At 39.7% G+C, this 12,097-nt stretch overlaps 1 protein-coding gene across 3 annotated transcripts in view; it reads left to right on the top strand.

Annotated features, from left to right (window-relative positions):
- Positions 1 to 12,097, top strand: part of cald1a (caldesmon 1a) — a 190,943-nt gene that overhangs the window by 113,868 nt on the left and 64,978 nt on the right. For all 3 annotated transcript variants that reach the window (XR_008632167.1, XM_055153475.1, XM_055153474.1), the window contains exon 3: positions 7,716 to 7,856. Coding sequence is in view for 2 of the 3 variants with exons in the window: in XM_055153475.1 (XP_055009450.1) it covers positions 7,716 to 7,856 (141 nt within the window). In the remaining variant the exon portion in view is untranslated. The remainder of the gene's footprint in view (positions 1 to 7,715; positions 7,857 to 12,097) is intronic.

Below are 12,097 nucleotides of genomic sequence, written 5' to 3'. Positions count from 1 at the left end.
GGATGTCAGGTGCTGCTAACAATGCACAAGGGAGACAGCTCAGTGATACAAACGGGATCAGAGCTACAGTTTGGTCCAGGGCTGTAGTCGACTGAAGACATTTTTGGTCGACTAAAGCTCTCAAAACTATTATGTGTCCCTTTTGTATCTGACCCAAACTGCTGCAAGCGCACAGGAGTTTATGCAAAAATATTAAACAGAAAAGTGCCAGGAAACATTGTATTTATATAAAGACAGATTCAACTTGTGAATCATGAGTTTAAAAGTTCTGTAATGCACAAAATGGACTCTTGTGAGCTTTAAGCCATGTTAAAAAATGCTGTTACCTCATCAGAAACATGCCTGGAGTTGTGTTTTGTTTTATTCACACATGTTTGCATAACACTTTTTTATTAGTTAATATTTAGTCAACATTATTTTTGAACAATACAAACACATAGAGTCAATGGAAAATATTCCGTGTGTCATTCGTTCATTCGTTTTTCAAAGTAAACCCGCCCCCCCCAAAAAAAAAGAAAGAAAACGAAAAAGCAACTATTTTCTTTGTTATTTGTCTCCAAAACCAAAATGAATTTTTCAGTTTTCGATTTTGTGTTTAAATGAATAATGGAAAAAACGGATAACGGCCATTTCCCGTTTCCGTGACTTTAACTGCGATGCCGGACTTTTGCGTCACACACAGACTGAACCAGGACTAAACCAGGACTAAACCAGGTCTAAACAGGACTAAACTAGGATTAAACCAGGACTAAACCAGGTCTAAACAGGACTAAACTAGGATTAAACCAGGACTAAACCAGATCTAAACTATAATGTTGTACTTGTGAGAGTAAGATTGAGAACCTCGAGCCCACGGAGCAGGGTATCCACAAAACGCGATCGGGTGATGGCTGCGCTTAGGCCCCGTGGCGTGCGGAGCTCTGCGCTGGTCCTTCAGTCCTGGTTCAGTCCTGGTTCAGTCCTGGTTCAGTCCTGGTTCAGTCCTGGTTCAGTCCTGTTTTAGTCCTGTTTTAGTCCTATTTTTGGTTTTATTTTGAAAAATGAATGAACGAATGATAGACAGATTGAAAATAGATAAGGTTTAATGCCATACTGTGGAATCTTGAGCAATGCAATAAAATATATGTGGACAAGCAGCTGGGGTTACTGGATAGAGACTTGTACCCTTTGTATTACTACAGTGTTTAATGCGTACAAAAGTGTTACATGCACACACTTTCCTTTTTTCCATAATTGTGTTGTTTTCTATGACAATGATAATAAAATCTTGCATCTTGAATCTTGAAACTCCAATCAAAAAAAAGAATTGCTGCACCTTTTTGGGTAAACTAACCATGACTGTTTTCATCCTATTTTGTTTTGTTGTGAAAATTATAGTACAGTGAACCAGATACGGTGCAAAGGAAACAACAAAAAAAAGTACATTGGGTTGCTTTAAAGTTGTAATATGTAACTTTTTGGTTTGGTAGTCTGCTTGTTTCTATGGATATGTCATTGCTCTGCCTGGAATGTTCCACAGTATGGCATTAAACAGCTCTACCTTACGTGTATTCAATTACAAGTGGTATTATTTCTCAAATATACCTGGAAAAACAAGGATTCTGACTGTGAACTTGGTCTGATTTGGTCTCCATGCCGATAGAAAGGTTTAATTCCATACTGTGAAACCTTTCAGACAAAGGAGTTACGTTTCCAAAGCATCCGACGGACCCTCCAGAAGAAAAGTTGTGCGCCTTTACTAAATAAATAAACACGTAGCTACATTTCAATTGCTGTTTTCCTGGATTTGTCAAAACTACAGTTGGAGATTTTCCAGATGTTGAAGTCCCGGACTCACTGGCTACACTTAAATTTATTGGCTGGTCTTAGTTAAAACAATGGTGTTTTGATGAGTCCACTCCACCGCGCCCTTCAGTAAATCCAGTGCAATTATTAAAGACATCCATAAGATTCCGCACGACTTTACTGAGATAACGGCGGTGGACTCACGTCATCTGGACCAGAACACGGCGTACGCTCAAAACATGACCTTATATGACTTTATGTTCTACTGCATTGTTGATCGCATATGTTATAATATTTGTGGGAGTTGTAAATGAGGAGATATTCCCATAGAGTAACGTACAGACCCAAAAGTGCAGGTCACAGCTTTGAAAATATCCTCTTCCTTCCTGGGTCTCTCTTTACCCAGAATGCTTCACTGTGAGAGACATGTGAAGTAAGCTTATATAAGTGGTGCTTGGTGAACGGCCAAGTTTTTGAGCTGCGTTTTGTCAAGACTGAAATGAATCTGGCGTGATTACAAGCAATGCAAAGCTAAATTTCACGCGTACTAAAGATGTACTGTGTAGCTTTCCCGTGGAGGGTCTGCCACCTACTTGTTCCCATGGAGATGTTAAAAGTTTGTCCAGAATGTGCCACAGTATTGGCATTTTTATGTATCTATCTCCGTAGAGACAATCGGGAGGTGCTATCAGGCTTAGTTATAGGTCAGATCTATAAATACAGATGCAAGATACTGTAGATTAATCATATATTTTTAAACATTTCAGGCAAAGCAGTAACATCTGGAGACAGTCCGAAAAGTTACGTAGTGAATCTTTTGTGCTACTGTGCTTTTTATGTCTGACCTGCTTTCAATTATGCCTATATTTTGTCTCATTACCTTGTTTTCTAAATATGTACTATTTAAATTGTATCATTTGTACAGTGTCTTTGAGTGTTTAGAAAAGCGCTATATAAATAAAATGTAAACATGTATTATGCTAAATTAAAATGACGATGTCGTTTTCTCCTTATAAAATATAACAAACGTCCTTCATGATACTGATGGCTACCCAGGCTGGTGCCACCTAGTGCCTCTGGTCAGTTTAATTTCTCTCCAGCGACTAGGTCAGGAATTGGAATACACTAGGGTTTGCAAAAACCCCAGAGGTGCGAGTCCGGGCACCAGCCAATCAGCGAAGAGCCATACATTCTGTGTTGGCAACGATTCCAGAGATCGAGAATTTAAAGCCGGAACAAAGAGAATGTTTGGTGAATTTTATCAAAGGGAAAGATGTTTTTGTCCTTCTTCCTACGGGATTTGGTAAAAGCTTAATATACCAGTTTGCCCCATTCGTGGCACATTACATATGTCACGACCAAATAGCAGATCTCAGTTAAATTCGAGAGAACAAATTCTAATGAAACAAGGTCAAATGATTTCCACGAAGTGAAACCGGCTGATGAATCAGGCTAACTGATGGCACCTTCAAACAAGAGACAGGCCATCTGAAGTCACTTAAGGCCGCCCACTCAAAACTGATAACTATTTAACCCTTACCATTCTGGTCTATTTTTCCTAAAATGACTAAAATAACTCTCAGTTCAAAGTGAAGGTTTCTGAACCCTTTAGAGCACAGGCAAGTGGCTGGACTCTTTGTGAAGCTGAGGCTCTGGAGTTTTGAGTAAACTTTTATTATTAGTTTGTCTACATCTTCAACACTCAAAATGTTCTGTTCCAAATTCAGTTTTCAATTGAACAGCTATGTTTTACGTTTTGTTCAGTACAGCGAGGCAGTTCCAGAGCTGCAGTTTCCAAATTATTCTAGTGATGGTGTATGGAAACACACACAAAACACAACTCCTGGTATGTTGTTGATGGGAAACATTATAACATACAGAGTAATATGAGCCCTTTAACTGGAAACAAGGAACACAGGAAAGTCAGATTGGACCTTATTTTTGGGAGTAAATTTAAGAATAGGTATAGCTGGTGTCCCTGGGGAATGATCTGATAGACAGCAGATTGAGGATTTTTTGGGTTTTGACAATTTCCATGTTAAAGCTGAAGCAGATCTCACTAAAAACAAGATGAAATGGGACTTGTATTTAGTAAAAAAAAAAAAGAATTAATATGAAAATCCTATTAAATGTCGGTCAGTTTTTGTGTTATCTTTTATTTGTAGGTTTTTTTCAAGAGGAACTGTGTATAACATCTCCACATCATTGTAATCAGAAAAAAATCTCCATGGAGAAAAGAAGGTTTAAGGCCCTCAAACAGAAAACTTGCTCGTTACGACTTTAAATACAGCAGCAATGTGGCTAGATAAAAATCAGATTAGAATACGAGATTAAATTTTTATGCAAATAATCTGGTATATTCATAACAGCGCTGCTTATCCTTGTATTACCTTTGTGTGGTGTTTTTCAACTTTCTTTATTACGACTGTCAAATATAATCTTTGTCTCTGAATGGAGCTGCTGTTGCTTTTGGACCAAACAGATTATGTAACTATAAACCGTTCAGGATGTAATTTGTTTATTTCTTAATATCCTTCAGTTCTCAAAGCAAGACAACACAGCCGGTCTGTCTTGCAATTACATTACATTCTCCTTTATACAAAACCTTGCTAAAACACAGATTTAAACACTGTCTGGATTGTCCATTTTAAGATCTTAAACTAAATTCAGATGTTTTCTTGTAAATCACGTAAAAAGAAAAGTCATGTAAACGTATTATGTAGTCGTATACAAGCAATTCAGACCATTTGGCCAGGTCTCAGCACAGTCTATAAACCCAAGGAGTGCAGTTTTGTGTCCCTAGACTTTATCGGTGTACTTACCTCTGATAAGAAGTATTGGTGGTTGCACAGTTGACAGGTCAGCTTGATAGGAAGAGGGGGAAAAGTCTGGAGAAATCCTCTTGGTCGAGATTATGGGACAGTTATGGTCCAATTTGAAGAATAGTCGCCGTAAAGGTTTCTGACTGAGGAGGTAAGAGGAGAGGCCTGCGAAGTGGACGGGGAGTTACAGAGACAAGAGGAGAAATGGTGTGCTTAAAGCGTTTCCACCTGTTGGATTTTCTGTTTTGTACTTGTATTTATACTTCTTATACTTTTTAAAAAATACTTGGATCAGGGGTGGGCAATTAGCTAACAAAATCACAATTGAATTCACTTCTAAAACATTTAATTTGTTGGAAATTTGGCTGCATCTTCTTCTTGTTGATGCTTTGCAGTGGCATTGCGCTGGGGGTGTTCTACATGCATCTCTATTGGTGGAGTGTTCAGCAGTTACTTGGGCTGAATGATTTTAAGAAAAAACTGAATAGCAATTTTTCTGGCAGATATTTCTTTTTCAATTTCATCCACAATTTTTTGTCAAATCACGTTTCAGTGCACATGAACATTTGGAAATATCACAGAAACTTACATCAGACCAGAGTCCTGCACGACGTGACTACTACTGTAAAAACTACTACTACTACTACTACTACTACTACTACTACTACTACTACTACTACTACTACTACTACTACTAAGCAGAAGAAACATTGATCTGACTGACTATCGCCGCATATGGATTGAACCAGGACTAAACCAGGTCTAAACCAGAACTGAACCAGGACTAAAACAGGACTGAACCAGGACTGAACCAGGACTAAAACAGGACTGAACCAGGACTGAACCAGGACTGAACCAGAACTAAACCAGGACTGAACCAGGACTGAACCAGGACTAAAACAGGACTGAACCAGGACTGAACCAGGACTAAACCAGAACTAAACCAGGACTGAAACCAGGACTGAACCAGGACTGAACCAGAACTAAACCAGGACTGAACCAGGCCTAAACCAGGTCTAAACCAGGTCTGAACCAGGACTAAACCAGGAGTGATCCCAGGACTGAACCAGGAGGACTAAACCAGAACTGAACCGGGACTGAACCAGGCCTAAACCAGGTCTTCAATTAATATTAAAATGATCATCATTATTATTACTATTACAAATCTGCATAAATAAACTCAACGTTACAGCATATAAACCATAACCACTATAGAGCCACATCAGCCCGTTTGAGATTATAATCTGTTTAATGCAGCTTTGACACATTTGTTTATGTTTTACAGAAACAAAACTTAAAACCACATGGCGCATTTGCATAAAATGTGTAATCGCTGAAAAAAAAAAAGCTCTTTCCTTGTGCGCTGATGCCGAACTCAAGGACACGACCAAGTGGAATATTGTTGTTCTTTCTGTGACAGTTATGAGCACTGCAAAAAAAAAATTTAAAAATACTTTTAACTCTCCCAAAATCGAGTTTTCTGATATCGCAATTTTCGGTCCAAAGTGATAGATCGTTCAGCCCTAGCGGTTTACCATGGTGATAAAATGCACACATTGGCAAACACAGCCAACAATGTTTTAATATACAAAATGAATTTAAACACACATTTTCTGGAGCCTGTGATCAATACGAGCGTTCATGATCCTGTTTAGGTGTTTGATTTTCAACAAAAAAGTGAGAGTGACTAACTGGAAAACTGTTGGCTGATGCTACTGTAATTTTATGTGTGAGAGATTTGTTTTTGCACACACAGTATCTCACCTAAAACAGCTTCTTCTGGTCAGTTTGTGTTAAATAAAGATTAGATTATGTCTAGTTTGAGGAACAGAGCTTCTGATGGAGCAGTACTTTTAGTTAGCGTCACACCCCCAGGGAATATTGATGATATCAGCTGAAAAATATCAATAGGCAGGATGGGAAGCCAAGTCTCTGCTGCCATGTTCAGTCAAGCCCAAAGATTCATTTCGCCCCTTTCACTCTCCTTCGTATTGTGTTATTTTACCTTTTAAAAGTATTCAGTTGTCACCAAATCCTCAGAGCTACAGACTTGCCTGAGTTCTTTAAAAGTTAACTTTAGAGAATGAGTCTGGCAGTCAGATCTTTATTTCTATTACCTCTAAATCTGAGCATATAACATTTAAACAACAACCATTTGCTTTTATGGTCTACAAATGTCAAAGTGAATGTCTTTATTTTGTCTCATTATAATGAATGGGGTTGAGTGTTAAAATCAGTACCAGGCTGCGTGTGTGACTCTTCTAAACAAATTATTCTTTGAAGGGTCTATTTGAAACCAGACCTGGAGTGTAATGAAGTAAAAGTACTTAAGTATACATTTTAGGTATCTGTACTTTACTTAATTACATTATTTACAGTAACACTTTTTACTTTTACTTCACTACATCTAACTGGACTGAGAAAGCAAAAGTTTTATTGATCTTAAAGGGCTGACGGTTTATTTTTATCAAGTTCATTGTTTAAGCAAAGAAAAATATACAAATAAAAACAGCTAGAAATATTGATTCAGTTCTTCCTGTTGAACAAAATGCAGCACAAATCTTAACAAAATCACTACATTTGAAGTCTTGTAAGACCTCAAAATATGCGAGAAATACTTACTATTTACGGGTACTTTAATTCTTTTACTTAAGTAGACTTTTTCATGTGATACTTTTACTTCAGTACTCGAGAATCTGTACTTTAAGTCTGTACTTAATGGTGCATTGTGTAACTTTTCTGGTGGAGAGACACAATTGCTTTGGCTCTAATGTTTCACTGTACAGTATTAAACCTTTCTATCTTTATAGAGACAGGTTACAGGTCAGATCTGTGGAGAGGCGACCCCGCTCACAGTCAGAATGTCTGTTTTTCTATGTATTCATGAGCTATAAAACCACCTCTGACTGAATAACTGTAAGGTAGAGCTGTTTAATGTCACACTGTGGAACATTCCAGGCAGAGCAATGACATCTCCATAGAAACAAGCAGATGACAGACCCCTAATCAAAAAGTTACATAGTGCACCTTTAACTAACAAAATTGAGTGAATCTTCCACCGTTGTTTGAAACCCAGTTCCTGAGTTTGTTTGTGTCGGGTGTGTGCAGGTTGGCTCGCACTGAGGATGATGAGGAGGAAGCCGCTCGTGAGAGGAGGCGCCGCGCTCGTCAGGAGAGGATGAAGAACAGAGAGAACGAAGAGAACAGCAACAACCAGTCTGAGACCTCCATCCTGACCAACAACCACAGGTGACCACACACACATATAAACACACACACACATGCGATTATGCATACTCACTCACTACTTAACTTTTACTCTAACCTTCAGGGATCAGTCTTAATCAAATATGACAAAATTGCAAAACATTTCATTTAGACTTTCTTCAAGTACCATATTTTTTGGACAATAAGTCGCTCCGGAGTGTAAGTCGCACCAGCCAAAAAATGCTTAAAGAAGAAGAAAAAAATCATATATTTTGGGGGGAAATTTATTTTATGTTTATTTTATGTTTTTTTTTTCTCTTCCTCAGTCTCTCATACCTGAGGACGGTCCGAGGGACCAAAACATTATACTAATAAAAGAAAAATCAAGAGTGAGACAGTGTACAGGAGTTTTTTCTTTTAAAAAAACAGCTAAGTGCCTCAACTCCAACACACAGGTGTGCAGAGTCTACACTGAAACGGAAATTTATTTTATAAAATCAGAGACCAGGAACCGACATTTCATCTTGAAAGGCAAGTTATAGTAATAACAATAGAACAGAGAACAACAGACTGTTAACATCACATATGAACATGTATTCAGATAACTATGGCATAAACAACAAAACATAACAAGTTTACAAAATGCTCAATCTCACTCTAAATCACTAAATCAATTGAATTCTTTATCCTTGGTGTCACTTCTGAGCAACTCCGCGATCTCCGGAGGTAAACAGAGCGCCACTTCCTCTTCTGTGTAGCTCACAAGTTTCTCGCTCACTCCAAACTTTCGTTCTGCTGCTCGATTACCGCTTTCGGCTGAATATTTCACTACTTGCAGCAGGAGAGCCGCTCTTTCTGCAGGAGGCATGCGCAGTGACAGTGGCACAGGAGTAACAAGAGCAGCAGATACTGGCACACACGTTTAGTGCATCTTCTCGAGGCTGTCAGTGTGAAAATTTTAATATATAAAAAGTGCGAATTATAGTTAGAAAAATTCAGTAAAAATTCAGCAAGCAATTATTCACTATATTTTATCTTGATTTCTCATGTACCAAAGTTCCTCTATTCTACTTACTTACAATACAATTTATGTCATATATATACTTTTTTACTAAAATACTATTCATCATTCTACTCCCAGAAATAATAATGCCTTACACTTGTAATCACTTCTCAAAGCAAAACACTATATTCATTCTTTAGTCACTCCACACTGGGTGGTGGTGAGCTGCTATTGTACAGCTGCACTGGCCCCAGGGGTAGACTGAGGGACGGCTGCCAGTTTGCGCCATCGTCCCCTCTTATCGTCCCCTCCGACCACGGCCAATCACTCAAACACACAGACACACACATACTAGGCAATCTGGGGGAAATGTCTTGCCTAAGGACACAACAGCAGAACTTGATCTGAACAGGATGTCGTCTTCCAACAATGAGCCACTGTCATCCCATAACAGAGCGGTTGCCAATCATTTCTAAATATCAGACATCAGATACGTTGGACACGATCTGTTTCCCAATAAAGCTAAGCCCGAGTAATGCATATTTTCCTGGTATAATACTGTGAGCCTGATGTCATCCGTGATAAAGCCGTAGCATTGATAGTGAGCGCCGTACAGATGCATTGGCGGAGCTGCGGAGGGGGGAGTGGTATCTTTGGACATGTATCTGCACATCTGTGGTCTGTGGTCAGGGGTATTTCCTCACAAGGAGCCTTCAGACTCCACACAACAGGCACAGTGTGAGGAGCAGCCCTGAGACGGGACCCAGCGCAGGGCTTTGTGCTTTGTCTAAACACAAGGAAAACGTTAGACTGATACTGAGGTCAGAAGAGGTTGACTCATGGTTTGGGGATGGGCTGTAACTCATCTGTGTTACTATTAGTTTGAGAGTGATAAATCATTATGACTGCTGCCATAGCAATTAGCAATCAAAACTTACGGTCAAAAGTCCCCAAAATGTCTCCCACAACAGGATAAAGTCTGTTAGAGATGTGCACTACCAAAAGTTTGGACTCGCCCTCTCATTCAGTGTCTTTTTTTTAATATATGTTAGCTACTATACACACAAAAGACATCAAATATATGAAGTACTGTATTTTTTGGACTATAAGTCACATTTGTTTTCATGGTCTGGGTGGTGCTGCGACTTATACTCCGGTGCAACTTATATGTTAAAGTTTTTGCACTGACAGCCACAAGAGGCTCTAGGCTTGTGTGTCATTGTGTCTGCTACTCCTGTTACTCCTGTACCACTGTCACTTGGTGCCCTACTGCGCATGTCTCCTGCATGTGTCCTGCTGCAAGTAGTGAAATATGCAGCTGAAAACAGTAATCGAGCAGCAGAAAGAAAGTTTGGAGTGAGCGAGAAACTTGTGAGGGACTGGTGGAAAGCGGGGATGGAGAACACAGCTTCATGGCAGCCGGAAGAGTGCACCATGTAACTTTCCTGGAAGTGATTGGATGGATCAACAAAGCCTGGACTTCAGTAACACTGAAACCATCCTGTCGGGATTCAGAAAGGCCGGAATAATTCTAACTGGAACTGATGCTGAGTCTGATGACAGCTATGCAGAAGAGGAAGCGGCGCTCTGTTTACCTCCGGAGGTCGTGGAGTTGCTCAGAAGTGACACAGAGGATGAAGAATTCAATGGATTTAGTGATTTGGAGTGAGATAGAGAGTTTGGTAAACTTGTTGGTTATGCTCTAGTTGTCTGAATAACTGTTCATATGTGACATTAACAGCCTGTGGTTCTCTTTTCTATTGTTATTACTATAACTTGCCTTTCAAGATGAAATGTCAGTTCCTGGTCTCTGATTTTATAAAATAAACTTCCCCCAAAAAGCGCGACTTATAGTCCAGTGCGACTTGTATATGTTTTTTTCTTCTTCATTATGCATTTTTTGACTGGTGCGACTTATAGTCCGGAGCGACTTACAGTCCAAAAAATATGGTACACGTATATAATTATGTAGCAAAGAAACAAAAACTTAAACAAAATGAAAATGTTAAAATATCTTATAGCCAAATCCTATGTATCCTATGTATCTAAAATGTAGAAAGTGGTCAGAAAAAAGAAAAAAAACACTGAACTGAATGAGACAGTGAGTCCAAACTTTTGATTGGTAGTGTATAGAATAGTGGTTGCAAACATATGCGATCAGTTGTTATATTGTCTGGATTTTCAGGGATTTGGTTACGCTTCATAATTTTTGTTGTAATACGGTATGAGTAATAATCATTGGACTGCTCTAAACCTGGTCTCTGTGGACTTTAATTGAACGCATATTAAATTGCCAATAACAGTGTTTGGACGGACAGACTTAAAATGGGTGTAGTTCGGTCATGTGTAAAACTCCAGCAGGAATGAGACTAAAATCCACTGCTATTGTTTAGAGAGTGGAGGGATTTCCTATTTACAAAGTTTTGATCCATGTTAATCCGTGTACCATTTGTTTATTCATTTTTCAATATAAAACCAAAAATAAGAAAATGAAAAAACAACTATTTTCTTCATGATTTGTCTCCAAAACCAAAATGAAAAAACAGATAAAATTTTTTCTTTTTTTTTTTTTTTCTTTTTCAGTTTTCAGCACTGTGTTTAAAAGAATAATGGAAAAAACTGACTAAACCGGTCTCAGCTCTGGTCTCAATCCTGGTCTGGTCCCAGTTTCAGTCCCGATCTGGTTCCGGTCTCAGTCCCGGTCTTAGTCCCAGACTGGTTCGGGTCTCAGTCCCAGTTTCAGTCCTGATCTTGTCCTGGTCTCAGTCTCGGTCTGGTCCCGGTCTGGTCCTGGTCTCAGTCCTACTCTCAGTCCCGATCTTGTCCCAGTCTGTTCTTGGTCTCAGTCCTGGTCTCAGTCCCAGTCTGGTCCTGGTCCTGGTCTGGTCCTGGTCTGGTCCTGGTCTCAGTCCCCGTCTTGGTCCTGGTCTGGTCCTGGTCTGGTCCCGGTCTCAGTCCTGGTTTCAGTCCTGGTCTCAGTCCTGACCTCAGTTATTGTCTCAGTCCTGGTCTCAGTCCCGGTCTGGTCCTGGTCTGGTCCCGGTCTCAGTCCTGGTTTCAGTCCTGGTCTCAGTCCTGACCTCAGTTATTGTCTCAGTCCTGGTCTCAGTCCCGGTCTGGTCCTGGTCTGGTCTCGGTCTCAGTCCTGGTTTCAGTCCTGTTCTTGACCTGGGCTGGTCCCGGTCTGGCCTTTGTTTCAGTCCCGGTCCCGGTTTGGTCCTTGTCTCAGTCCTGGTCTCAGTCCTGGTTTCAGTCCTGGCCTCAGTTATTGTCTCAGTCC

This window comes from Boleophthalmus pectinirostris, unplaced genomic scaffold, assembly GCF_026225935.1.
Source record: "Boleophthalmus pectinirostris isolate CB_2022bp ecotype Guang Dong unplaced genomic scaffold, ASM2622593v1 HiC_scaffold_18, whole genome shotgun sequence".
Classification (NCBI taxonomy): Eukaryota; Metazoa; Chordata; class Actinopteri; order Gobiiformes; family Gobiidae; genus Boleophthalmus; species Boleophthalmus pectinirostris.
Note: the sequence above shows the minus strand (reverse complement) of the source record. Positions and strands in the feature narration are given on the sequence as shown.